Raw genomic sequence first — 25,188 nt, 5'->3', positions numbered from 1 at the left:
CTGCCTGGTCCCAGGGACTCACACCTCAGCAGGCCTGGAGCCCAGACAGGCTGGCTTGGCAAGTGCATTGGCCTAGGATGGGTCCCTGGTCTCCCCTCCCAGCCTCCTCAGTCACTGAGAGCTTAATAAGGTCTCAGTCTCTTATAGGCTCTGGGTCCAAGGCAGCCCATGACTCCAGGGAAGAATCCCAGGGCAGAAGAAGCCCCTCCCCATCCTCCTCATCCCGTTCCTTGTGCCACGAGTTCCCAGGAACCAAGACATAAATAAATAAATACTTTAAAAAGGCAGGGCAGCTCTGGGGGACAGGGGGGAGGGGGCACCTGAGCCAGCTCACAGCTTCAAGAGAACACCTGAGTCCTAAAGAGCCCACAAGTGAACAAGGAGCTTCAGGGAAGAGGATGGAACCCCATCTGGTCTTGCACCACAACTAAGAAAGCCCCAGTCAGACGCTACCCTTCCCAGAGCCCCAAGAGTCAAGGACTCTGCCCACCTAAGCTCACACTCCAGAGGGGGTGGGGAGGGTGGCACCTCGCTCTGGCACTGAGTGCCCTCTAGCTGCCCGGCACAGCTGAGAACTACAAGGCTGAGACTTGGCCAGGCAGGGTCTCTGCAAGGTGAGGCAGAGGTCCCGGGGGCTTCCCTAGGTTTTACTCCGCTAATGCTGAAGGAACTACACCCTGCCAGCCCTCCTGTACGTGTCCTCTTCTGGGAGGACTCAGGACCTTCAACCCTACTTCCAGAAACACTTCCGGTCCTTAGCCCCGGTCACACCTCTGGCAGGGAACCGAACAGATCCTGATGCCAGAGGGACAATCAAGGAGCAGCACTGTGGCACTACCAAGCCCTCTGCAGGTGCTGGGAGGTGAAGGACCTGGTGCGAGACCCAGCGGGAGAAAAACCACTTTGGTGATCTCGGGGGTCCTAGAATTCCCAGCTGTGGGCACATGAGTGCTCCTAAAGAAAACCAGGCCTGGCTCACTGCTTCCCTCTAGCTTATATCCCTGCCTAAGCCTGGAGCCCCACCCAGGGCAGAGCAGGGCCAACAAGCCAGCCCTCCCGGAGTTTCAGGGCAGCCAGAACAGACATCCATAGAGAGGGAACTGCTCCAGTCCCTGGCTGCAGACAGAGAGGGGAGCGAAGGGAAGCCTAGCTAGCATCCGAGCCACCTTGGCCCAGTACACACCACCTGGGGTGAGGGGTGGGAGGAGTGGGAGTCTACTGCTGGCTCCAGGGACCGGCGCCCAGCTGCACCCTGGCCTCTCGTCTCATTTGCTCAGGGTCTGGTTGCAAGAAGCACACACAAACACTGTCTCTCTCTGGGCCTCGGGAGCTGAAAAGAGAAAGAGTCAGGTGAGAGGCGTTTGCATGCCCTTTGGCTCATGACCCAAGCTATCAGCTATCAGAACCCCTCTTCAGACCTCACAGTGCCCAGCTCACAACCCTGCCCTCAGAGAGTGCGTGTTCCAGGGAACCAGAACTGCAGGGGAGACTGCACTAGCTGGGCTCTCCCAGGTGTTCCATGCATTAGAAAGGATTTTGGCACCAATAATACACATTTAAAAATGTTTCTTAAATAAAATACCAGAAAGGAATTTTCCAAAATGCTTTCACAGTGGTTATTTCTGGGTGGTAAGATTACAGGCTTATTTTCTCTTCCTTTTTCACTACTATTAATTTTCAAATTTTCTGTAACAAGCACATGTTGCTTTCAAGATCAGAAGGGAGAGAAAGAAAAACCCAAACACTTGATTTAATGTGAAGACAAAGCAGGCTGTGAAACACATCACATTCTTCACGACTTGAACAAAACCAATGTCACTGACTTGTACATACAGACATCGTCGAATTGGGTATGTTCTGCTGTATGTCGTCTTAATAAGCAACAACTAATTTTCAAAAGTAAAAATTTTTAAAGTCATTTTTCTTTTCGATCTTACATATGCACTTATTCCACTGGGGAGTTGCTGGTGGGGAGGGAGTGGGGTGATGAATATTTATCCTTTTTTTATCTGCATTTTTGGTTTTGTAGGAAGAAATGTGTTTTTTGTTCAAAGTGCTACAAAGTTAACAAGAAGGGAATAAAATTCAGAAAGGTGGTTTCCCCTCAGGAAGGCGGGAGGCCCCAGGGGACACCTCATTGTGGCCTTGTAGGAGATCAGAACTACCCATAGTGTTTCCGAGGCTGTCATCTTGATGGGGGCAGATTGCCAGCTCCTTTCTCCCATCAAGTGGCAAATGAGATCACACCACCGACCTTTCCAGTTAGCAGCCAAGCACTTAACCACCGCACCACCAGGGTCTTTGAGGTATAGTTAACATTGTTTTTTAACTTCAGTGACATCTCCACAAGTCTTCATTCTATTACACTAAAACTTCTCAAAGCCGGAACTTGTATAAAGTAGAAATGTGCGTTTTCTCAGAAGAGAAAAACTCAAAACATGTGCCACTAAACCCAACAACAGAAAAGTGGTGGCTGCTTCCGGCAAAGGTGAAGAACGTGTGAGACCCGGAAACACAAGGCAGTCCTGTCGAGTTCTGGCTCTCAGGTTCACCGCGTTAGGCGTCACATGTACGGGTACATGCCACAAGCTCTTACATGGATCAAATAGTCACAATGGGGCTGTTTGTATTTTAAGGGGAAGAAAGGGTTGTTTCTAAGTAGCCAAGCGAGGATCCTGTGTTCCCTGGCCTGGTCCCTGCTGTCACCCACAATGCAGTGTTCCTCTGCCAGCAGCACAACGCACCTGTGGCCCCCATGGAGGACTTGGGCACTTTGAAGGAGCAGCATCGAGAGCAAAAGCTGTTTCCACAATTACTGCAGTTCCGCTGTAGACAAAGAGTTAGGGTCCACATCAGATGGGTCCCCCGCTCCTGCCCCCAGGCACCTGGAGCCCCCAACACCTCCTGCCTTTCCACAAGATGATCCCACCCAAGGAACCTGGAGCTACTGTGGGACAGTGAATGCCCGAGTGGGGTAGGAATGAGGCTACCTGGGACACTACAGAGACAAACTGACAAAGGCAAGAGCACAGGGGTCAGGGAGACACCAGCACTTGGGGAAACCAGGCCGAAGGGGGCCTGAAAAGGAGTGTGACGTTCATCTGTGTTTCCCATCCCCCAACTCCACCCCGATTTCCCTACAACCCAACACTTACAAGCATACTGTCCTCACAACCGCACTTCCTCCAACAGACTTACCCTCTTCTTCAGCACTGAGAAGGTGGCAGAACAGCCCGTACAGCTCCCTGAGAAACAGAGACAGACTCATCCTTGTCCAGCCCATACCTGCCAACTCCTGCCCGGCTCCTCAGGTCCAGCCCACACCTCCCAACTCCTGCCCAGCTCCTCAGGTCCAGTCCACACCAACTAACTCCTGCCCAGCTCCTCAGGTCCAGCCCACACCTCCCAACTCCTGCCCAGCTCCTCAGGTCCAGCCCACACCTCCCAACCCCTACCCAGCTCCTCAGGTCCAGTCCACACCAACTAACTCCTGCCCGGCTCCTCTCAGTCCAGCCCACACCAACCAACTCTTGCCCGGCTCCTCAGGTCCAGTCCATACCAACCAACTCCTGCCCAGCTCCTCAGGTCCAGCCCACACCTCCCAACTCCTGCCCGGCTCCTCAGGTCCAGTCCATATCTCCTAACTCCTGCCCAGCTCCTCAGGTCCAGTCCACACCAACTAACTCCTGCCCGGCTCCTCAGGTCGTCCACACCTCCCAACTCCTGCCTGGCTCCTCAGGTCCAGTCCATACCTCTCAACTCCTGCCTGGCTCCTCAGGTCCAGTCCATACCTCCTAACTCCTGCCTGGCTCCTCAGGTCCAGTCCATACCTCCCAACCCCTGCCCGGCTCTTTTAAAAGGCGACCCTTCAGAAGCCAGTCCAGTTTAGACTCCCTGGGCTGGGAGCAGAGAGCAAGGGAGTAAATTCCAGATTCGAACTCAGAAGGAGGAATTCAAACTAAGGAGGAAAACGGAACTGTCACCAGGAAATCACTAACTCCAGGCCGTACACAGCAACCAGTCCCTGCCACCTACCTGCCTGAGCTTCAAGGGCTCACCTACAAGTTCAGAAGCAAAATGCAAGAACATCCAACAGAATCTACCCACTAATAATCAAGCTGAGCGTCGAGGGACCTGAGTTTGCCTGAAATGACCAGGAAAAGTCCCAAGGAAAGTTAGTTCCAACTACCTTAAATGAAACCTGCCAGCTGTGATGTGCACAGTGCCCACAGGGTAGAGTCAGACTCCTTGTTTCTGTGGCCTGAAGATTCCAGGAGATACTCATAGAAGCAGGCACCTTCCAAGACCACGCAGCTGGGCTGGGGCAGGGTGAGGGGTGTGTGCAGGGCAGAATGCAGGCACTGTGAAAGAGAACTCCTGTCTACCCCACCAGAAATGACAAGATGACAAAGCTTCAGATAGATGGTAGAAGAATAAACGGCCACTGAGAAAACGGTTGGGAGGAGACGGGGGTGTAACAAGACATGAAGGATTATGGAGATGATGAACAAGACCAATAATCAAGGCGACAGCTAGGTAACCAGTCCTAATAGAAGCCATACTTACGACCCGCTCATGTTTTCAGACCCACAGGAGGAAAATTCAAGGCGGGCTGCAACCAAACATGGTCTGATAACAGGTGTCACCCAAGTAGTCAGGCGTGTGAAGCCGAGTGGAGGCTAACTGAAACCCCAGGAAGAAGGAAAAGGCCACACTGGCCTGTGAGTTCAACAAGCTTTAAGGTAAAGGAGAACCCAGAAGGTTCCAAAGACTACCTCGAGGAAATGGACTATGGTTGAAGGCAGAAATAACCAGAAGCCAGAAATAAAAAAGCAGACTCCTTGGTGAGCACACAAATGCTCCCCAAAGGGGACCAGCGAACCCGGTAAAGACTTAAGAGAGAATACTAGAGATTTCTGGAATGTGGGACCTTAAGACCTCCTGTGGCCTGTCGAGAACAATTGTCGTCCTTGGGGAGCACCACTACAACTTCCTGAATCACTGTCTGGTCCATGGTCACCAGGCATCCCTTACACATAGGCACAAAAGCTCAACTGACAGTGTATGTGGTCCCTTCCTCCACAGGCAGAATCTCCTGCGGCTCTTACTATCAGAAACGGCCTGGGAGGGCCCTAGTTAGCAAGGGAAACTGAGGCCACAGCTCCCATAGCTGATGGTCAGCAAGTAGTCCACCACAGGACAAAAGGCAAAAGGCCTGCTGGTGGTACCAAACGAGGAAACAGGCTGATCTAAGACCCTACACTAAGAACTGAGGAAAGGCAGCCACCTCGGCCTCTCTAGTGGGCGGTGAGGGGGTGGGGCAGGGGAAAGGAGGTGCTCGGAGACAGATATCCTGTTAAGTCTCTAGGGAATCCTTACAACCAGAGGGAGTAACAGGGCCAAGCACCCAGGGGCAAACACATGGGCCAGTGAGACTGCCTGGTACCTGTGCGCTCTCCCAGGAGTGACCTCTCCACATGGAGGAAGAGACTCTGCTTCCTCCCAACATCTACCAACTCCTCCTGCTCCGATTCTCAGCAAAGGTCCTGACAGCCCCATCCTAACTCCCCACATGATGATGCCAAAAAGCAGCAAGAGCAGGGGGAGCCCAGGACCCCTCGGGTCTTCCAATGGTCAGGTGGGTTCTTGGACAGAAGCCAGAGAAGCAGCCCGTGAGCAGCCTAGCCTCGTCCCTTCCATAAATCCCTGACCTCCACACACGAGCGGATTGAGCGGATGAAATGGAACAGCGCCCTCGGAGGCTCGGCTCACCTCACCTCACCCCAGCCTGCGAGAAGCAGACACACAGTCAAGCACATCTTAGGGAAAGGCAGGTGAGCTATCACAGACGATGATGAGCAGGGGCTTAGGGGAAGCAGCATTTTCTGGCCTTGTCATCCTCAAGGAACCTGAGAGATCTTTACCCATCCAAGCAGGGAAGATCTAACCCAAATATAAAAACCTAACAGACCTAACTAACACCAAGAGATTACCAGATCCCATGGCAAAGGACAATGAAGGAGTTTGAATCCGAGTCACAGTTCTACCATTTACTGGCCGAACACTTTGGGCAAACCACTCTTTTACCTTGAGCTGTTGTTGTCAGGTACTGTGGAGTCAGTTCTGACTCCTAGTGACCCTATGTACAACAGAACAAAACACTGCCCGGTCCTGTGCCAGCCTCACAATCATTCCTGTATCTGAGCCTACTACAGCAGAATGGGAACATCTAAGCGTCTCTACTTATAATCCCTAGATAGAAACACATCATTTGCTGGAGCAAGAGTGTTAGCTCTTGTGTGGTGTCATCTGGGACTTTTGGAGCCACTGTTCCTGTCGATTAGACCATCAGGACCCAATTCAACTGTGTAGGTGACAGTGCTTGGTGGCCCACAGAAGTCAGTAGTCATCAAGGATAAAAGACAGGGGTCATCTGCGGAGCACACTTCTCTCCTGATACACACTGGGTCACAATGTGCTGGAATCGACTCAGCAGCAGCTTATGGTGGTGGACCCCCAGGGAGGGAGAAGAGGAAGTGGCTGGGTGAGGGGTGTACAAGGGCCCTCAACACTGCTACCAATGTTCTCTTTTATTAAGCTGGGTGGTGGACTCATGGGCACTCGTGATATTATAGTCCACACATCCTATGTGTCATAAACAATGCTTAATGCTTTTTCAAAAAACTCAAAAGACATTCAATTCAAAGATAACCAATCAGAGAAGATAGGTTTTTCCAGGAGATCACTTCCTTTCTTTGGGCAGGAAAGGCAGGAAAGAAAAAGAAAGGGACAGTGGATGTCTGCGGCCAGGCACATCACAGATGGGAGAACATGTCCATAATGGTAATCCAGAGAACACAGGTGCCCTGTGGTTGCAGGGACAGGAAGAAGTCCCTGGTCCAATTCCTCATGAGGAATCCCACAGGCTTCACCCACCAGGGATGGTGACCTTGAACTTGCTCAGAACCAGAACATGTGGGTCCAGCACCTGCCTCTCCCCCTACCCCATGAAGCAAGGCTCTTTTCTTCAGAAGCATGGCTGCCTCAGGACCGCCCCCCACCTTCATGTGGCTCAACTCCCAGTTCTCATCTGGGCCAGGGTTGCAAGCCTTGCTTGCTCATACTGAAATCGTCCTTCCTCAAGGCTGTCTTCTGCCACCCTCCTCCTGCCACCCAGGAACATAAGGACTGGGCCATCTAAAAACATGGCCAGGAGAGTGAGCCCAGGGTCTCCCATGCCTAAAGACAGTCGGCTTCAATTGGCTTCACCTGGATCAGAAGCGCCTCGGACTCTGCAGGATGGGCCAGAACCTCTCATATGATCCCAAACCTAGTGCCACCTAAGGAGCTCTGGTAACGTAGTGGTTATAAATCGGGCTGTGAACTGCAAGGTCAGCAGTTCGAAACTACCAGCTGTTCTGTGGGAGGAAGATAAACCTTTCTGCTCCCGTAAAGATTTACAGCCTCGGAAACCTTGTACAGGGTCGCTATGGGTCGGAACCGACTCCATGGCACATAACAACAACCACTGCCACCTAGTTAATTAGTGACTCAAAGCACCCTAGATAGGATTGCTAAGAACGCAAACCTTCATCTGCAAACAGCCTCATCTCATGTTTCTCCCTCAGGGTGGCTGATGGGTTTGGCCCCGATCTTGCAGTCAGCAGTCCAGTGCCTAACCCTCAGCACCACCAGAGCTCCTTCCCACACTAACAGCACACACCTATTACACACTTACTAGAACTGACTCCACGGTACTTAACAACAAGTGCTGCACTTCAGAAGCATTGGAGCCTTCTAACAATCTTGTGAGGAAAAAACGAACATTATCTAACCCCTTTTACAGAAGGGGAAACCGAGGCACAGAGTGACTGTATCCTTTGCTCAAGGATACCAGCTGAGCTGGGATCTGACGCCACATTAGGTAATGTTCCCAAGGTCCCTCTCAGGCATTTCAAGAATTGAGTCTCGTTTCCTACAACCTAATGCCTGAGAAAGTCAGAAGGACAGGGAGGAAGCTGTGGCCACTCCAACAGTACTGCTGGGTGTCGGCTGTCTCCCAAGGGTCCCACCAGGGGCAGACTCCTTGCTCTTGACACCCACCAGTGCCCTCCCTGCAGGCCTACCGAAGTTGTTGGTGGGGTAACGCTTGCGCAGACGCTCTGTGAGGCGCGACACCTTGCTACGCAGCACCTCGTTTTTGCTCAGGAACCCGTTGTCGTGCAGGGCCAGCTCATCCTCAACCGGGCACGGGGTGCCCTCGTCATCCTCCTGTGGGGAACAGCTCCTTCCAGCCCTGCCCAACTCTTGGCAGGGCCCCCACCAGGCACAGCCGCAGCTGGCTTGGTCCTCCTCTCCCCACCCCATACCCACTCCCTGTCAACCTCCCCGAGGCGCCTACTTACCAGCACCACCAAGTGGGTCTCCTGCCTCCCAAGGTGCGGGGGAGAAGGAGAGAAAGAGCAAGATGGATAGCAAGAAGATGCAAGCTGCTTTGAGAGGGGCATCTTCAAGCAAAAGAGGACCAGAAGTGCTGCTCTGAGTCCCATGTGAGTGTTCCCAAAGGGTGGCAATGACCGTAGCCACCAGAAAAGCTACGCTACTGCTCTCAAACCAGCTGAAAGGAACTTAGTGAGCCCCCCTCCTACTAGGGCAGAGTAGAACAGAATCTAATCCTATGTGAGCGTCTAGAACACCCTTCAGTGGTCAGATTTCAGCTCCCTCCATGAGTCAGCTTGTCTAAAAGTGAAGTGGGTTAGGTGTAAACCTTAGGTCTGGTGAGGGTCACAAGCCCCTCACTTTTATTTCTCACTTTACAAAGAGATATAGTGTTGTTGTTAAGCGGCGCTGAGTCAGTTCCAACTCATAGCAACCCTGTATAGTGTTTCTGAGGAGCAGCTGGTGGGTTTGAACCACCAACCTTGCATGAGCAGTCCAGTGCTTACCCTACAGCACCATACCAGACTCCACAAAGAGACATAATTAAGGACAAGTGATGTCTACTCTAACAAAAGCAATTAAGCAAACATGACAACCAACGGCAAGAGCCACATGGCTTTGGGGACTGGGGACAGCAGGGAGCTGTGATCTTGTTTCACATTACACTCCTCAGCTACACGGGCTGCTGCACACTCAAGAGACACCAGAGTGTCCGGTTTTTCCAGAGAAACTGGATATCTAGACTTTTCACTGAAATGGACCTATCTGTAAATCTTGGCTCAAAAATTATTTTTAAATAGTGCAGGCCCAATAAAAAACACTTCTGCAAGCTACTAGTTTGAACTAAGGCCACAGAATCCCGAGGATGGCCTAACCTCCCCTGACCCAGAACTTGGCCAAGCAGTCACTTTCCCTGCATACAAAGGCGCACCTCACAGAACTCACTCTTGTTCCATGAGTGCCATCAGACACAGGACAGTGCCCTCCAAATCTGCCTCCCCCACATCAGGGGCACCAGCCAATGTCTCCAGGTGAGCAGTGAGTCCTCTAGAATCCAGTCTACCCAGGGGCCAGCATACCAGGAGGGTTCCGTGGCCCCCCTTCAAACCAGTGAGATCCAGCTGAGACCACGTTTCAACTTCTCTTGTGACATTTGTTGTTGTTGTTAAGTGCCACCGAGTCGGTTCCGACCCATAGCGACCCTGTACAGGGTTTCCGAGGGTGTAAATCTTTACGGGAGTAGAAAGCCTCATCTTTCTCCCGCGGAGCAGCTGGTAGTTTCGAACCGCTGACCTTAAGGTTCGCAGCCCGATTCGTAACCACTACGCTACCAGAGCTCCTTGTTTAAAAACCAGACTTGGGATGTAGAGCCCCATGGGCCTCCAGGAGCAGCTGACTGTTGGCCCGGTGAGTGGAGGGTACTGGGGGAGGGCCACCCACCTCAATTGCATCCTTAAACTCCTCATCGGGCTCAGCCTCCTCCGCCTCCTCCACACTGCCTGGTGTGAGGTCCTGGGAAAAGAAACTCTTACAGCAAGAGAGACCAGAGGAGGGAGCCCAACTTCCCAGGAACCCCAATCCTGCCCCAGAGGAAACGCCAGAACTGCAAGGAAGAAGTGACCCAAGAGTAGACCACATGTGGACTAAGGTGGCCAAGAGCTTGGGGACTGAGTGCACAGGCTCTAGGACCAGAGGATCACTTACTGGCCAGGAGGCCTTGGGACACTCTTCTGTGCCTCAACCTTCTCAATCTCAGTCTCAGAAACAGCCAGTACTTCACAGGGCTGACAACCCCACACACGCTGAACAACATCTGACACAGTGTAAGCTCTCAACAGAGTTGTTCTTAAGTGCCGTCGAGTTGGTTCCGACTCATAGAGGCACTGTATAGGTTCCCAAGGAGTGGTATGTGTGCTTGAACCACCGACCTTGTGGTCCAAACCAACTCTGCAGTCCAGTGCAGTAACCCACAGTGCCACACCATGACTCCATAGAGGAGCAGCTATCAATATCTGGGTGACCCAAGCAGTTGAGCACATGCTGCACACTCAGAGACACCACTAACCAAAAAGGTTGGCAGTTTAAATCCACCTAGCGGTGCCTCAGAAGAAAAGTCTGGCCATCTGCTTCCAAAAGGTCACAGCTATGAACACCCTATGGAGCCCAATTCTACTCTGCATGCATGAGGGCGCCACGTCATTACTGCGATGACGGTGATGAATCACTGCAGAGGCAGGCAGGCCTGGACAGCAGCAAGCCACAAGGCCTATGGCAGAGGCCAGCCCAGGAGCTACCCGGCCTGGACAAGTTGATGAATGGAAAGGCACTCACCTTGGTGGGAGTTGGGGCTGGCGAGCTGTCTGGCAGCGTGCCCCGCCCCGCAGTGTCCGATGGCAGACACTTGAAGGTGCACTCTTCCTGCTTTGGGTTCATTCGCCGCTGCAGAGACGCCCTGTATTCAGACACCACTACCGAGGGCCAGGGGGTGGGGCAGAGAACACAGACAACATGGAGTGAGAGGGACTTTGGGGGTGGGGGGGGGGCCTTCCACCACGCTCCACCCACTACTGCAGGAAAGAGTCGGCCTCAAACTCTGAGTCAATCACTGAACTTCTCTCCGCCTCAGAAACAACGGCAGGACACCACCCCCTCCATTGCCCATGAGGCTGTCACAGACGTTAAATGAGGGGAAGGAAGAAACGCACTGAGCACGTATGGCCAGTGCCTGGCACATAGGAAGTGCCTGGGAGTCCAGTCCACAGGGTAGGAAATGGCCTCTAGGCCTCAGGCCCTGTCCAGATAGCCTGGCTGCTTCAGAATCCAGACAGCAGGTGGCTCTTCTGCTCACAGAGCTATGGCAGCAACTCCAGGGGCTGCGGCCTGGGGCTGGGGAATAGCATTGGGAAAACACCCCTCCCTCACCTCCCAGAAGCTACCATATCATATAAGCACTGAATCATCTGCTTTGGCAAGTGAGAGAGGACCCCTACAACAGCAGCCTCCTGTATTCTCCACCTACATCCCAGAAATGCAAAGCCCACTGGAGGCCTCTAAGAGGGAGTAGCCTAGTGTGGTGCTGCCCCCTTGTGGCAGACGCAGCAAACACATCTCTTATCAGTGGAGACAATGAATGGGGGAGCCAGACCAAGCTGCCTGGACCCCACTTCTGCCGGGTTCTCCAGGACTTACCTCGGAAGAACTCCACATTCCCCAGGAAGAGTGTGCTGTTCAAAAGGGCAAGGACCCAACACAGCGGCAGCAGATACAGCATGCACACTGCGCCCAGAAGAGCCCCATAAAACCTGATTGACAGAGAAGAACCACAGCATTACAGCATCCTGGACCTGAAGGAAATGGGTCTGGAGCACATCTACATAGGGTCCGGCAAAGAAGAGCTACAGGCACAGGGAATCAGGCAGCACAACCAGCTAATCACACCGATGGACGCAGCGTTGATGAGGAACGCTTTATGTCTACCAGCAAGCCATTGGCTGCTAACACGCAGTGCTGCTGAGGCCACACAGTCCTGTTCTGAGGCTGGGGCAGCCGGTCCACCCCTCATCACGCGTCAGGTCCTAGACTCTGAGTCCAGAATAAGACAGACTTGGATATGAATCCTGCTGGGCCACTTGTCACTGTGTGACCTCAGATTCTCTGAGCTGTACCTCATTTGTGTGTGAAATGGTTAATTACCAGTATCTTCCTCCTAGAGCTAATATGAAGAGACACCATGTGCACGGTGAAGACTAGACAGATAGGAGTTGTTATTATTAGTCATATAAAAAGAGCCTCAACCCATTTGATCCAGTAGTTTCATCCTTGAATTAAGTCTAAGAAAAAAATTTCAAAAAGAGAAAGCTAAACACTGCAGGTTAATAATGAAAAGCAGAAACTGATGAAGTGTTTCCCTAAAGGAAAGCCCAGTAACACTATTAAATATACTGAAGTTCCTCCATCTGGCATTACAAACACAGGAAAACCTGGGGAAGCCAGAACCTGTGTGGAAGAAAACCTGTCAGAGAAGGAAAACTCAAGTCCTTCCCACAAAAACGAGCAGCAAAAAGTGATTAAGACTGCATGCACCCTGTTAAAGGCGGGAAACCTGCCAAACCTGGAAAAGTCAGGCAGCCCCACTGAGCTCTCATTCTCACAGGCGTCATTTTAATTCCAGAGGAAACTATATATGCTAAGTGAAAACAATCTCTCCTAAGACTAGGAAGCTTATGTCTATAAAAAGTCTATGCTATAACCAAGCTAGGGAGCCAATCAGGTAGGAAACCAGCTGCTACAGCAGCGCAGCAAACCACATGTGAGTTCTCTGTCGTCTGTAGACCTTTCTATCACAGGTAGTCCCCGACTTGCAATGAGGTTCTATTCTGACAACTCTGTCATAAGTCAATTCTGACATTAAGTTAAGCAGCTTTTTTTTAAAAAAAGCTTTCATTATTATTGCCTTGTACTATCCGTATCTTCATAAATCCCATCTTTGAACATCTGGGAGAAAACATCCGAGAATAACATCAGCACATGACATGCTGCTGCACGCAGTACATATTACTGATGGTAAAATGTACACCAAAACCCAGATGGTTGTAAATGTAGTCATCATAACTCAAATCCATCATAAGTCAGGCACTTCCTGAACTGAAAGTTTAACCACACAGGAAAGCAAGTAGTGCATTAGAGCCCACAACATATGCACAGAGGGGCACCCAAGAGCCTAGGAGACTCCTTCACCTGAGGTGGGAGGAGTGGGGGGGGGGGGGCACAGGCACTCACTGTGAGGACACGATGGGGTTCTCCCAGTGCAGCACGCGGTAGGCGGCTTCACAGGTGCAGCACAGACGGCTCAGAAAGGCCTCCAGCTGGATCAAACTAGACACAGGGGGCACCTGTGAGCTGACGAGCACTTCCCCACCCAACCGCCCACCCATCCGCACACCCTGAGAGACACTCTGGGGCTCCACATCAACTGGCTAGGGACGGCCTGCTCTCTTCAAACACACTAGGAGACCCAGAGGCACACTGGAAGAAAGGGGCCTGGCCAAACCAACCCCACTCATACATATTAGTCCCCTTTTTAGAGCCCCGACTTTGAGGTAAGGAAGCCCTGGTGGTTTCAAGGTTAAAGCACTGGGCTGCTAATCAAAAGAACAGAGGTTCAAACCCACCACTCTACAGGAGAAAGATGTGGCCGTCAGCTCCCGTAAAGATTTACGGCGCTGGAAACCCCATGGGGCACTTCTGCCCCATCCTACCCCATGTTACAAGTGGGCTTGGATTTGGCACTCTGCGGTGGGGGAGGAGCACAGTGGTTCCTGCTTTGGTCTCTTTCTACCTGCTGATGGTGAGCCGGCTCCTCAACCATCCCAGGGCTGCAGCTTCCTGAGTTCTGTGAGGACAGCAGGAAGCTCTGCCCACCCCCTCCCATTCCCAGGGACCCAGGCAGCTGTGAGGATTAAATGGGAGGATGCAGACCAAGAACGGCAGCCTGGTTCTCAAGGTGATAAAAATCTGAATCACTAAGAGGGAGTTCTTGTTAAACACAGATGCACCCCTGAAGCAATGAGAACATCTGTAGCCAGTTCTTCGCTTCTGAAGGGCTCCTTGAAGAAAATACTGGTTCTATACACGCGCTAGAGAGTTCACACACGCTGGCATGGCTGACAGGGCAGGCAATATACAACCAGAGAGAGGAGGTTGACAGAGGAAAGCTGGGGGTGGTGGGAGACACAGGGAGGAATGCAGTGGTTGGAGAGAACAGAGGTAAATGCTCTTAACTACTGGTGCAGAGAGGGGATTGCAACCATAGAATGAAGCAAAGTATAGGACTTGTTGAATGTAAAACTGATGATCTGCTCTGTAAACCTTCACTCAGTTCACAATAAAAAGCTTAAAAAAAATAAAAGACTAGTTCTAGGACTGAACCAGGGAAAACGTAAATGTACTATTGTGCTGGAAAGTTAAGGAAACACACAAAAATAGTGGGGACATACTGAAAGAACAAGAGCCAGCTTGAAAAAGCTTCTACTGCACCAATCTGGACGAACAGATCAATCTGGAGAATGTTGTTACTGCTGTTAAGTGCCGACTCTAGTGATCCCTGAACAGACTTTCCAAGGGGCAGATGGTGGGTTTACATTGTCAACTGAAATTTCAGTTAGCAGTCCAATGATGGATTATAAACCACTGAATAAAACCAAAATCTTTTAGTTCATACTGATAACAGATAACAAAAAGCTCTTTTTTTTTACAGAATGCCAGCTCATAAATACAGATGGAATGATAGTTACAAAACCCCCTTTGCAACCATCATAGTAATAAACTGATTCACACAAGCTTCCTCAATGGATTTTTAAAGAGGTGGGTGACTAACAACAGATATTACAGGGCTAATCTGAACCAACATTATTTAAGCAGCTGAAAGAGTACTCTCAAAGGGCAAAACCCTTGGGAATTCCCGACTCAAAACAAGAACCAAGTTTTGAGGGAAAAAAAAAGACTTGATAATGAATGGCTGAAACAGGATGAAGAAAGTTCTGGCCAAAGTAATTTCACATGACTCGAAGGAACAGGTGCCACGCAGCAGAGTTTCTCATCTAAGTAACCGTATTCAAGGGGTTTTTGAAAGAGTTTAAGACCAAGACAAAGTATTGAGATATGAGAGAAGTTCAAAAAAAGTTTGATGAAATATAAGGCATTTACAGTTTCAAAAGCTCTCCTCTCAGACTATAACTAAAAAGGATATAAGTACTAAACAGGTCAGCTGACAGTGGAGAAGCTTTAACCATGTGATCCAAGTCAGCATCTCCCATAATGAGGTCTTGAGATCATGTGCCTTCTAACACGATGCAATAGCAAAGACAAACTCTCACTTGTCATATTCCTGACCGAAATGTAGAACCTGAAGTTAATGAGGAACCTAACAAAGGTCAAATGTGAATCGGGCTGCTAACCTCAGGGTCAGCAGTTCGAAACTACCAGCTGTTCCGCGGGAGAAAGATGAGGCTTTCTGCTCCCATAAAGACTTATAGCCTCGGAAACCCTGTACAGGATCGCTATGAGTTGGAACCAACTCCACGGCACATAACAACAACAACAACAAAGAATAAGCTTGTGAGTATCAAAAAGATGTGTAAGTCATGGGAAACAAAACCTGAGAACTACTCCAGGTTGAAGAGGCTAAAACCAGCTGCTGTTGATTCTGACGCACGAGGCCCCCATGGGTGTCAGATTAGAAGTGTGCTCCACAGGGTTTCCCTGGCTGACTCTGCAGTGCACGCAAACCCATAACCTTTCAGGTAGCAGCCGAGTGCATTAACCATTTGCATCACCTGGGGGCTCCTCAAGAAGATTAGTAAGACTTAAGGTCTATATGAAATGTTACGATTTGGGATTGGATCACGAATCGGAAGAAACTGATATATAAATTTATTAAAACAACTTGCAAGTTTTAATTCTGAATTGACTGTAGGCCACAAGGTCAGTGGTTCGATCCCACCAGCCACCCCATAGGAGTGAGATGAGGCTTCCTGATCTTGCAGAGTTCCAGCCTCAGAAATCCTATGCAGGACTGCTGAGTGAGAACCAACTCCACAGCATATTATATAACAGTACTAATGCCATGTAAGGGACTCCGGTAATGCAGCAGTCCGAGTCAGGCTGCTAGCCTCACGGTCAGCAGTTCTAAACTATCAGCTGTTCTGCAGGAGAAACATGAGGCTTTCTGCTCCCATAAGATTTACAGCCTCGGAAACCCTATGCAAGGTTGATAGGAGTCGAAACCAACTCCACAGCACACCACCACAATGTCCCTGCGTGGCACAGATGGTGAAGTGCTGGACACTAACTAAAAGGTTGGTGATTCAAACCCACCTAGAGGTGCCTCAGAAGTAAAGCCTGGAGATTGACTACCAATAGGTCACAGCTTGAAAACCCTATAGAGCAGTTCTCCTCTGTAGACCTGGGATTGGCAGGAGTCGGGATGGACGCCGACAACCAACACCATTCATATTACCAATGTTCAATTTCCTTGTTTTGATCACTGTACTGTGGATACATAAGAGACTGTCCTTGTTCTAAGGAAATAAGAACTGGCGTATCTGGGATAAATGGGCGTAATGTTTGTAACTTACTTTCAAATGATTCAGGAAAAAGAAAATAATGTGTATATGGAGTCAGAGATAAAGCCAGTGTGGCAAAATGTTAACAATAGTTTTATCAGGGCAAAGGGCATACGGGAGTTCTCTGGATCATTCTTGTAACGCTTCTGCAAGTTTGAAATCACTTCAAAGCTAAAAAAAAAGAAAACAGATATCTAGGTCCACTCCATATAACTGACTCAGAATCTCTAGATGGGGCCAGGCATCTGTCCATCCCTCTAACTTTTTCTGAAGCCTCTGATGCCCGGGAAGGGCTGCCAACTCCTGCTGTGTGTCGAGAGGCTGCGGACAGCCTGGCCCAGAGAAGGGCTCAGGAAGGACCAGAGGCCATGGAAACTGCTACAGTTTCCATTATTCAATGCTCTGAAAATGTTTCCTCCAAAGTACCGGCTCTGTCAGATTTAGGCAGTTTCTCCACAGCATAGTACCGATGGCTAATATTTATTGAATACTTCCTACATGCCACCCTATAAGGTAAGCCCTATTATTACCCTAGTTAACAGATGAAGAACCTGAGTGACTGGCAGGCTACGCAATTTGCCCAACATTACACAGCGATTAAATGGTAGGGCTGGGATTTGAACTCAGGTAAGCTGGCTCAGACATGCCATGCTTAGCTGAGATCCTCTACTATCTCTCTAGTGGAAAAAAACACAAACCGTGAACTTGGCTAGATCTGGATTCTCTTCCCAGCTGGGTCACTTCCTAGTTGCATGAGCCTTTTCCTCATCTATAAACGAGGATAATAATAGGAGCTCCCGCCCAGAACGGTTACAAAGATTAAATGAAGGAACAGCTACAGTGTCTGCTGCACAGCATGAACTTCTGTGGTAACTTCTATTATTGCTATTACTGGCCCCCACCTGGTGGACCGACCGCTTTTCCTACTCACAAGCTCTTCACTTCAGCCACCGCCTCAGGGCGAGACAGGCGCACCCTCTGTAGGTCCTCCTGCCTCACGCTGTGATACTTCCTCCGCATCAGCTCCGACTCAGGCAGCCGGGCGCGGCACACCTCCTGAAGGTAGCCCAGCAAGGCAGGCACAGAAATCAACAGGGCACCCACCGAGTACCATGCTCCTATGGGGTCAAAAACACTGCAGGTGAAACAGGCAGGTGAGGACCCAGAGACTCCGATCACGTACTCCTTCACCTCCTCCAGGACTATATCCAGGGGGCTTCCCCATACCAAAGTCTCACCCTTCACAGCACTTACCACATGACAGTAGGTTTGCTCACTGTCTCCTCCACTAACCTAGGTTCTTGAGGACTGAGGCTTTGTCCTTTTGGCCACTGCTATAGCCCCAAGCCCTAAGGAGCTCTGGTAGTATAGTGGTTATGAATCTGGCTGCTAACCTCAAGGTCGGCAGTTTGAAACTACCAGCCATTCCATGAAAGATGAGGCTTTCTGCTCCTGTAAAGATTTACAGCCTTGGAAACCCTATGCAGGGTACTATGAGTCAGATACGAATCCATGGCACATAACAACAACATAGCCCCAACCCCTAGAATAGTGAGAGCACACAGCGGGCACTCATGCGTGGAGGCTACTCCCCAGCAGAAGGGGCTCCTCCAGCAGAACAGAAGCCTTGTCTTTGGCTTTGATGCTACCACATGCCATTGTGCGATTGAGAAATGGTGAGGCTGAGAGGAAATTCCAAGAAATTCCATCTAACATGGTCCCCCATATGACAGCTAACAGAGCCCTGGGCTCACAGTAAATGCTTGTTAAGTATCTGCCAGGAGAACTGATTTGTTTTGGAAATGTATTCAAAAATTCAAATCGCCTGGGAAGACCCCCCCTGAGTTTTGTTCAGGCAAAGAATCCCACTAAGAAATGGAAGTGACCTCGTATGGACTGGATCTACTTTCATCCCACTGGTCCTTATCGCAGTAAGCACTAAATGAGACACTGGAGAAATGGCAGCCCAACAGAAGAATGAGGTGAGTCCAGGAGCCAGCTCTTCAGACACTCTCCCAGCCTCTCCACTCACTGCTTACCAGGGGTGAGCTTGGCTGGCAGGCAAAGGGCTGGGTCCCAGCACACATTGTAATAAAATGCCCACAGGAGCCACAACTACCTAGGATGACCTAGGAGCTTGAAGAAACCCACCCACCTGCCCAGTAGCCCCCTCCTGGCTCTCTTGCCGAACCAGAAAAAAATCAATAATATGACAAAAATCTCTCAACAGCTCATCTTGCTGGTACTCTTACCCCATTTGTGCCCCCAGATGATCCAGATTCAGTTTGAAAATGGTCAGTGGATAGCAGCAAATGCAATTGGTCCAGCTGCAACAGTGTGTCCATAAGAGAGCAACAACAATACTGATATCCTAATAGCTATAACACATAGTTCCTGACTCTGCTTCAGGCACTGTGTAAAGTGCTTTACACACATGATCTCATTTCCTCCTCACTGCTGCTACAACTTGGAAACCCTATACAGGATCACTACGAACAGGAACCAACTGGACAACAATTAACAACCACCACCACCACCCACCCACCCTACGGGGAGTCCTGGTGTGATGCTGCTGATTTAAGGCGCTGGACTGCAAGGTTGGTTTGAACTGTAAGGTCGGTGGTTCAAGCTCACTAGCCACTACCTGGAAACCCTATATAGGGTCACTATGAGTCAGAACCGTCTCGATGGCACTTAACAACAACAATGACACCTACCCTATGGTGTCCTGATGTGGGTGGGAAAAAGCACTGGGCCACAAGGTCAGTTTGGACCACTGGGTCAACAATTCAAACTCACCAGCTGCTCCTGGGAAACACAATACAGAGTCGCTATGAATCAGAGCCGACTCAATTGCACTTACCACCACCAGCTACCCTATGAGGAAAGCACTGTAATTCTCCTACCTGGAGAGCGAAGGAAATTTTGGCTTCACAGATAGGTTGAAGAACTTACCAAGGTCATACCAGTGGCCAGCCAGGGTCTTACCCCAGGGCACATCCCAGAATCTGTGTTCTGACAAGCAGACACAGAGGGAGGCTACCTCCCTCACATTCATTCACCAAGACCTCTCAGTCTTGCAAGCAGTTCTAACTTACCCTCATTCAAAGTGAGCAACAAGATGTTGAGGCCCAGGCAGGTCAGCAAGGAACACAGAGGCGTCTGCCACCTACAACACAGAAAGTCCTGATCACCAAAGACAGCCGCTCCTGGTGCTAGGAAAAGGGGAGGTGTGTCATCAAAACCAGAATGAAGAGGCAGCAGGGACCCAGAAGGTCAAGGAGAAATCAACAGTGGACCTCTCACTTAGGTGACCAGGAAGGGGTTAAGAGGTCACATACTAGCCCCTGGGGTGAGGAAAAGTATCCTCTCAGAACCAGACCTGTAGAACTTTCTTCCAGGAGGAAAACCCCAATTAACACTGCTTAATGGTATTTTGTTAGGGTCTACGTTTCCTCTTGAAGTCCTGGTGTGGCGTTACAGGTTAAGGCGCTGGACTGTACAGTTGGTTTGAACCACAAGGTTGGCGATTCAAGCTCACCAGCTGCTCCTCGCAAACCCTTTATAGGATCACTATGGATCGGAACCGGATAATGGCACTTAACAACAACAACAACATTTCCTCTTTAGGAGTCCTGGTGTGGTGCTATAAGGTACACACTGGACTGAAAGGTTTGTAGTTCAAACCCACCAGCTGCTTCTCAGAAACCCTCTACAGTGGGGTGGTGAACATCTGGCCCTCGGGTCACATAAAGCCTGAGAAATCATCTGGTCTGGCCCTGTCAAGACAACCGCAGTTCCATCACACTGTGGTTGTTGTGGTTAAGCGCCATCAAGCTGGTTCCGACTCACAGCAACTCTGTGAGTTAATTAAATGTTTGACCAAATAAAGCAGGCTAATTTTTATGTTGATAACTTTGTATGGCTTGTAAATGATATCACAAATTTTAGCAGAAAAAAGTTCCCACCCCTCTTCTACACTGTCACTGAGCTGGAACCGACTTGACAGCACTTAACTACAACATGTTCCCTTTAAGAAGTTAAGCTGATAAACGTTCTCATTTTTATATTCGATTTATTCTTTTAACATCAACAAGTAATAAATGAGCACAGACTCATATACCAGGTTGATTAAAGAACCAAATGTGAAGGGCTTCTCTGACAGTATTAATAACTTTCTCTTCTATGTCGGTCACTGGAGAGCTTACAGTGACGTAAATGAACTCATAAGGAGATACAACAATAAAGGTTTCAATGTATTTAGAAATGAAGACAAAAGCAGGGTGGGTGTGACATTCACTCAGCAAACACACCCTGAGTGAACTATAACAGATGGACACATACCCCAGCCCCCACCCCACCATTACCACCATCCAAAGGCAGAGACGGGGATAAAAGGGCATGGGGGCTCCTGCAGCCACTGCAGGCTTAGTCCCTGAGAAGGGCCTTTAGTAGGGAAAGTGGGACACAGACCTAACAATGACCATCCTAAGAGCAGTGCCCCTATCAGAGGAGGAGGGCAGCTATCAGAACACGATACAGACAAGTTGCTGGCAAGCAATGCAGTCGGTACTTAAGAGTGTATTTGTTGGCTCTAACTGGGGTATTTCAAGTTACTAAAGTGAAGTTAGCTAATTTAGGTACTGCTTTGTTTTTTTAATAAGAGTTACGAGTGAGGGGATAAAAATGGCACCTGTACCACCTCCTAAGAGGCCTCAGAACCATCTGATGGCAACTCCCAGGCAAAAACAAGTCAAATCTACAGTCAATCCCATTTCAGAGAGAAAAACATCACAAAGCCACCATGGAGACGCTTTAATTTTTGAAACCTCTTCTGTTCAAGGCCACCCACCCACTGTTAATAGTTGATCTAGAAGAGAGGGATCTTTTAAAAAGTACCACCAGCGTCATGCTTTAGACCTAATAGCCAAAGCCCAAGATTAGGTTCCTCGTCAAAGTCAAATCCTCTTTACTAAGAAAGGAACAATCAAGCAAACTGCCTAAACTTACAGCCATGTTCAGACCAGTGTTTCTCTCCCAGCGGCCCAGGGCTTTTCAGGTCCAATACTAGGAGCTCCTCCTTCCAGCTTTAATCAAGCCTACCATATCCCCAGATTTCTAACGCTCATAAATTGGGAAAACCCTAGCATATTAATGTAGGCAAAAAACCACAGTAGACCAATAGCAACAAAGGAGAACAGAAAGATATATTCAACTTTTGAATATCTGGGTGCTCCCCAGAGCCCACCCACTCCCCTAAGGAAGTTCATTCCAGCCAGGTGGTCATGCTGGAATCTTAAAGAAAAAATGGACCCCTCTTCACATCTTCACATCATCTGCCCACTCCTCTGTTCAGAGCTCAGTGATCTAATTGTGGAGACCACCACTTTGAAATAGTGGCTAGCCCATTTCCCAGATCCTGCCAAACATTAAAGGGGTTCTAGAGTGCACAGACAGACAGGGTCAGAGAAAAAGAGGAAGACCCCCAGCAAGATGGATTGGCAAAGTGGCAGCATCAATGGGCTCAAGCATGGCAACAATTGCCAGGATCGGGCAGTGTTTCATTCTGTTGTGCATATGGTCGCTATGAGTCGGTATTGACTTGATGGCACCTAACAACAACAAAATGTTTACAGAGGAGCCCTGGTGGTATAGTGGGTTAAGCATTTGGCTGCTAATCACAAGATTGGCAGTTCAAATCCATCAGCTCTTCAGAGGGAGAAAGATGAGGCTTTCTGCTCCCATAAAGTTAGGAAACTCCATGTGGCAGTTCTACTCATCCTGTAGGGTCACTATGAATTAGAATCAACGTTGGAATGTATGGAGGAGTCTACGGAGCACAGTGATTAACTTGTCTGGGTGCCAAAAAAAAGGTCAGCAAGTCACACCTCCAGGAGAAAGATGTGGCAGTCTGCTTCTGTAAAGATTTAGTTTCAGAAATGCTATGGGACAGAGTTCTACTCTGTTGTAAAGGATTGCTGTAAGTCAGAATCAATTCAACATCAGTAGGTTTGGTTTTTAAGTTTGGAGCGTAAAGGAAAAAGAGTATGTTAGAGCCTTGATCAGAGTTAAACTGCCAACTATTTTCCAGACGAAGGCAGGATAACCACAACTCAAGCCCCCTAGAGGCTAGCTGGACTCTACCACCAGCCTGCCTCCCACCAGCCTCTCTACAGCATCTCAGAGGGCTGAAGGACTCTGATAAAAACTAGAAGCCTCTCCATAGAAATGTACACACCAATTTTATACGCAGTACCTGGGGATTCAGTGTGGCACTGTAGGGTAATGCACTAGGCTGCAAGGTCAGTTTGAACCACAATGTTGGCAATTCAAATTCACCAACTGCTCCTCGGAAACCCTATACAGGGTCACTGTGAGTCAGAATCAACTCGACGGCACATAACAACAACAACAAACCTAAAGTCTACCCACAGACTCCAAGTTAAGAACCCTTGCTTTTTAAGACAACCAGGTTTTATGGGACTCCTAAAGGGATACAATGTTAGACACATAGCATCACCTTTGCAAAAAAAAAAAAAAAAGTTTAAAACCAATCCAATCTTTAAATCTATAGTTTTCACTGTGAGGATGCAACCAGACCAATCTAGGTATAAAATGGTTCAGGACAGTGATTCGGTCTCTTCAGCAAATCAGTGTCATGAAAGAAGAGACGTATTTCAGATTGACAGAGCCTTGAGGAAAAATCACATATGCGGTACTATGTATATGTGCAGTACTGGACTAAACCTGGTTTGGCCAAAACAACTATAACTCATATTCTTGAGACAACTAAGGAGAGCTAAGTAGGAGTATAAAATGGCATGACGGGATTATTTTGTTCAGCACAACGTTTGCTTGTAAAAGAAAATGTCCTACTATTCAGAGATGCAAACTGAAATATTTAGGGAATGGCAGAGTGTATCTGTAATTTGAAATGCTTGAACATAAAAAACAAAGCAAAATGAAAGGAGAAATTACTGAAAATAAAAATCAAAGCACAATAGGAATAAAAAAGGTTGAACTCCAAAGGATTAGTTATAATGGTACTCATAGGTATTAACATTTCTTTATGCTTACTCATAGGTATCAACATTTCTTTAATTTTTGCTCAAAATTATATCCTAACTTCATTAGTAATTATGCTAACATTGGGAAAGACCAAAAACTATAGAAGAATGAATGAAATGAGTTCAAGGCCAGCTAGCAATCTTGGGGGAGGAGTCTGTTCAGTCACAAAGAAGAAACCCTGTGAAAACCAGATCCTTCCCTGGCCCTGTCTCACCTGGGCTTCATCAAAGATCAGCAATGGGCCTGGAATAGACCGGGATTCCTGAAGTGCTCTACAGGAAGTCAACCCAGGTACATGGGACCACCCAGAACTGCTTCTCTCAAGGGAAGAAAGGACAGCCCAGCCACTGTCTAAATGACCCGCAACCTACACACAAACAGAAGCTGGAAGGTCCTGCAGACCAGCACAACTGAAGTCTATACCTGAGCAAGTACCGGACTCCATCACCAGCATCCTTCAGGGGTTCCAGGTAGATCTCCAGTCTCTTGTAGGACAGAACCAGGTTGAAAAGATCAAATGCTGGGGGCTTGTTCGGGGCAGGTGAAGACTCTGGGGGAGCCTCAGGCATCACGCTGGGGCTCACTTCTGGCCCACTCCCCTCACGATCCAATGTCTGCATTCTGTAACCAGAATTTCTGATGTTCACTTGGCACTTCCAGCCCCAACACATTTTGATTTGTGCTATTTCATGTGGTGTCCATAAGAAAACTGTGGGATAGGCAGGGCTGCAGGTAGGACACCCATTTTACAGAGGAGGAAACTGTAGTTCAGCAATGGAAAATTAATGACCTAGATCTAAATCCTGTCTTTCTGTATGATTCCATACTCAACGCTCTTCCCCCACCACAGACTCATCAAGAGTATATGGAATAAAATCCAAGCATATGTGTTTGCTAGGGAAGGCATCTTGGGGTTCCAACTGAAATGATCTCCTGGAATAGTTTCCCTGACTCCTTACTAAGTTAATTCCTGCGCACCCTTCAGGTCTTGGCTTAAATATCATTACTCTTTCCCAACACTCAGAGTCTGGCCTGGGAGACCCTCCCCCAATGAACCCTGTACTCACCCTAAGCACTAACCACACAAACTTAAAACTCTTGCTGTCTTGCCCAATTCTTTATTTAACGTTGAGCTCCATGAAGTCAAAGCCTGCATTCTGCATTCACCCGTGTGTATGCATGGAGTGGGCACTCAAGAAATACTTGCAGACTGAGTAAGTAAATGCACCAGTCACTCCTCAAGTCTCTGGGTTTTCTCCTATCCCACCCCATTCTCTCACCAGTCGCTCCTTGGAAACCCTATACAGGGTCGCTATCGGTCGGATTCAACTCATCGGCACTTAACAACAACAACAACCCCATTCTCTAACATTTCCTACTCCCATCGGTTCCTCGGGAGCCCCAACAACTTCCTGGGCCATCCCTGCCCATCACCTCATCCTTTCCCTCATTATACCCTGCTGGGGCAGCTATCACATTCCCTAAAGCCCCATTCCCATCTCCCTTTCCTAATGAAATGAGCTGTAGGAACCCTCACCCTCTTTCCTAATTTCAAGAA

The 25,188-nt window shown here is 49.0% G+C and overlaps 1 protein-coding gene across 6 annotated transcripts; it reads right to left on the bottom strand.

The window, feature by feature from the left end:
• Positions 1 to 1,265: 1,265 nt before the first annotated feature.
• On the bottom strand, positions 1,266 to 24,250 carry ZFYVE27 (zinc finger, FYVE domain containing 27). 6 transcript variants are annotated; one of them, XM_006831219.1, is made up of 12 exons: positions 24,054 to 24,250; positions 19,661 to 19,731; positions 17,494 to 17,680; positions 13,219 to 13,314; positions 11,629 to 11,741; positions 10,771 to 10,907; positions 9,880 to 9,966; positions 8,406 to 8,426; positions 8,127 to 8,271; positions 3,199 to 3,245; positions 2,745 to 2,826; positions 1,266 to 1,330 (listed from the first exon to the last, which is right to left on the bottom strand). In XM_006831219.1, exons 1-12 carry the CDS (start codon positions 24,248 to 24,250, stop codon positions 1,266 to 1,268), a joined length of 1,248 nt encoding a protein of 415 aa, XP_006831282.1. The 6 variants fall into 6 exon arrangements, with proteins under 6 accessions (XP_006831282.1, XP_006831283.1, XP_006831284.1 ...); XM_006831220.1 differs by having other exon boundaries at positions 9,880 to 9,951; XM_006831221.1 differs by lacking the exon at positions 8,406 to 8,426 and having other exon boundaries at positions 9,880 to 9,951.
• Positions 24,251 to 25,188: the final 938 nt, after the last annotated feature.

Source organism: Chrysochloris asiatica, unplaced genomic scaffold (assembly GCF_000296735.1).
Source record: "Chrysochloris asiatica unplaced genomic scaffold, ChrAsi1.0 scaffold00003, whole genome shotgun sequence".
Taxonomy (NCBI): domain Eukaryota; kingdom Metazoa; phylum Chordata; class Mammalia; order Afrosoricida; family Chrysochloridae; genus Chrysochloris; species Chrysochloris asiatica.
Note: the sequence above shows the minus strand (reverse complement) of the source record. Positions and strands in the feature narration are given on the sequence as shown.

Bases quoted from the DNA above. Each gene is read 5' to 3' on its own strand.
- ZFYVE27 (XM_006831219.1), bottom strand. From the start codon at position 24,250: ATGCAGACATTGGATCGTGAGGGGAGTGGGCCAGAAGTGAGCCCCAGC. The intron at 17,681-19,660 runs GTAAGTTAGAAC...TTGACCCCATAG, and splicing joins GTTGCTCACTTTGAATGAGG to GAGCATGGTACTCGGTGGGT. The intron at 8,427-9,879 runs GTGGGTGGCCCT...CTTGGGAGGCAG, and splicing joins AGTTTAAGGATGCAATTGAG to GAGACCCACTTGGTGGTGCT.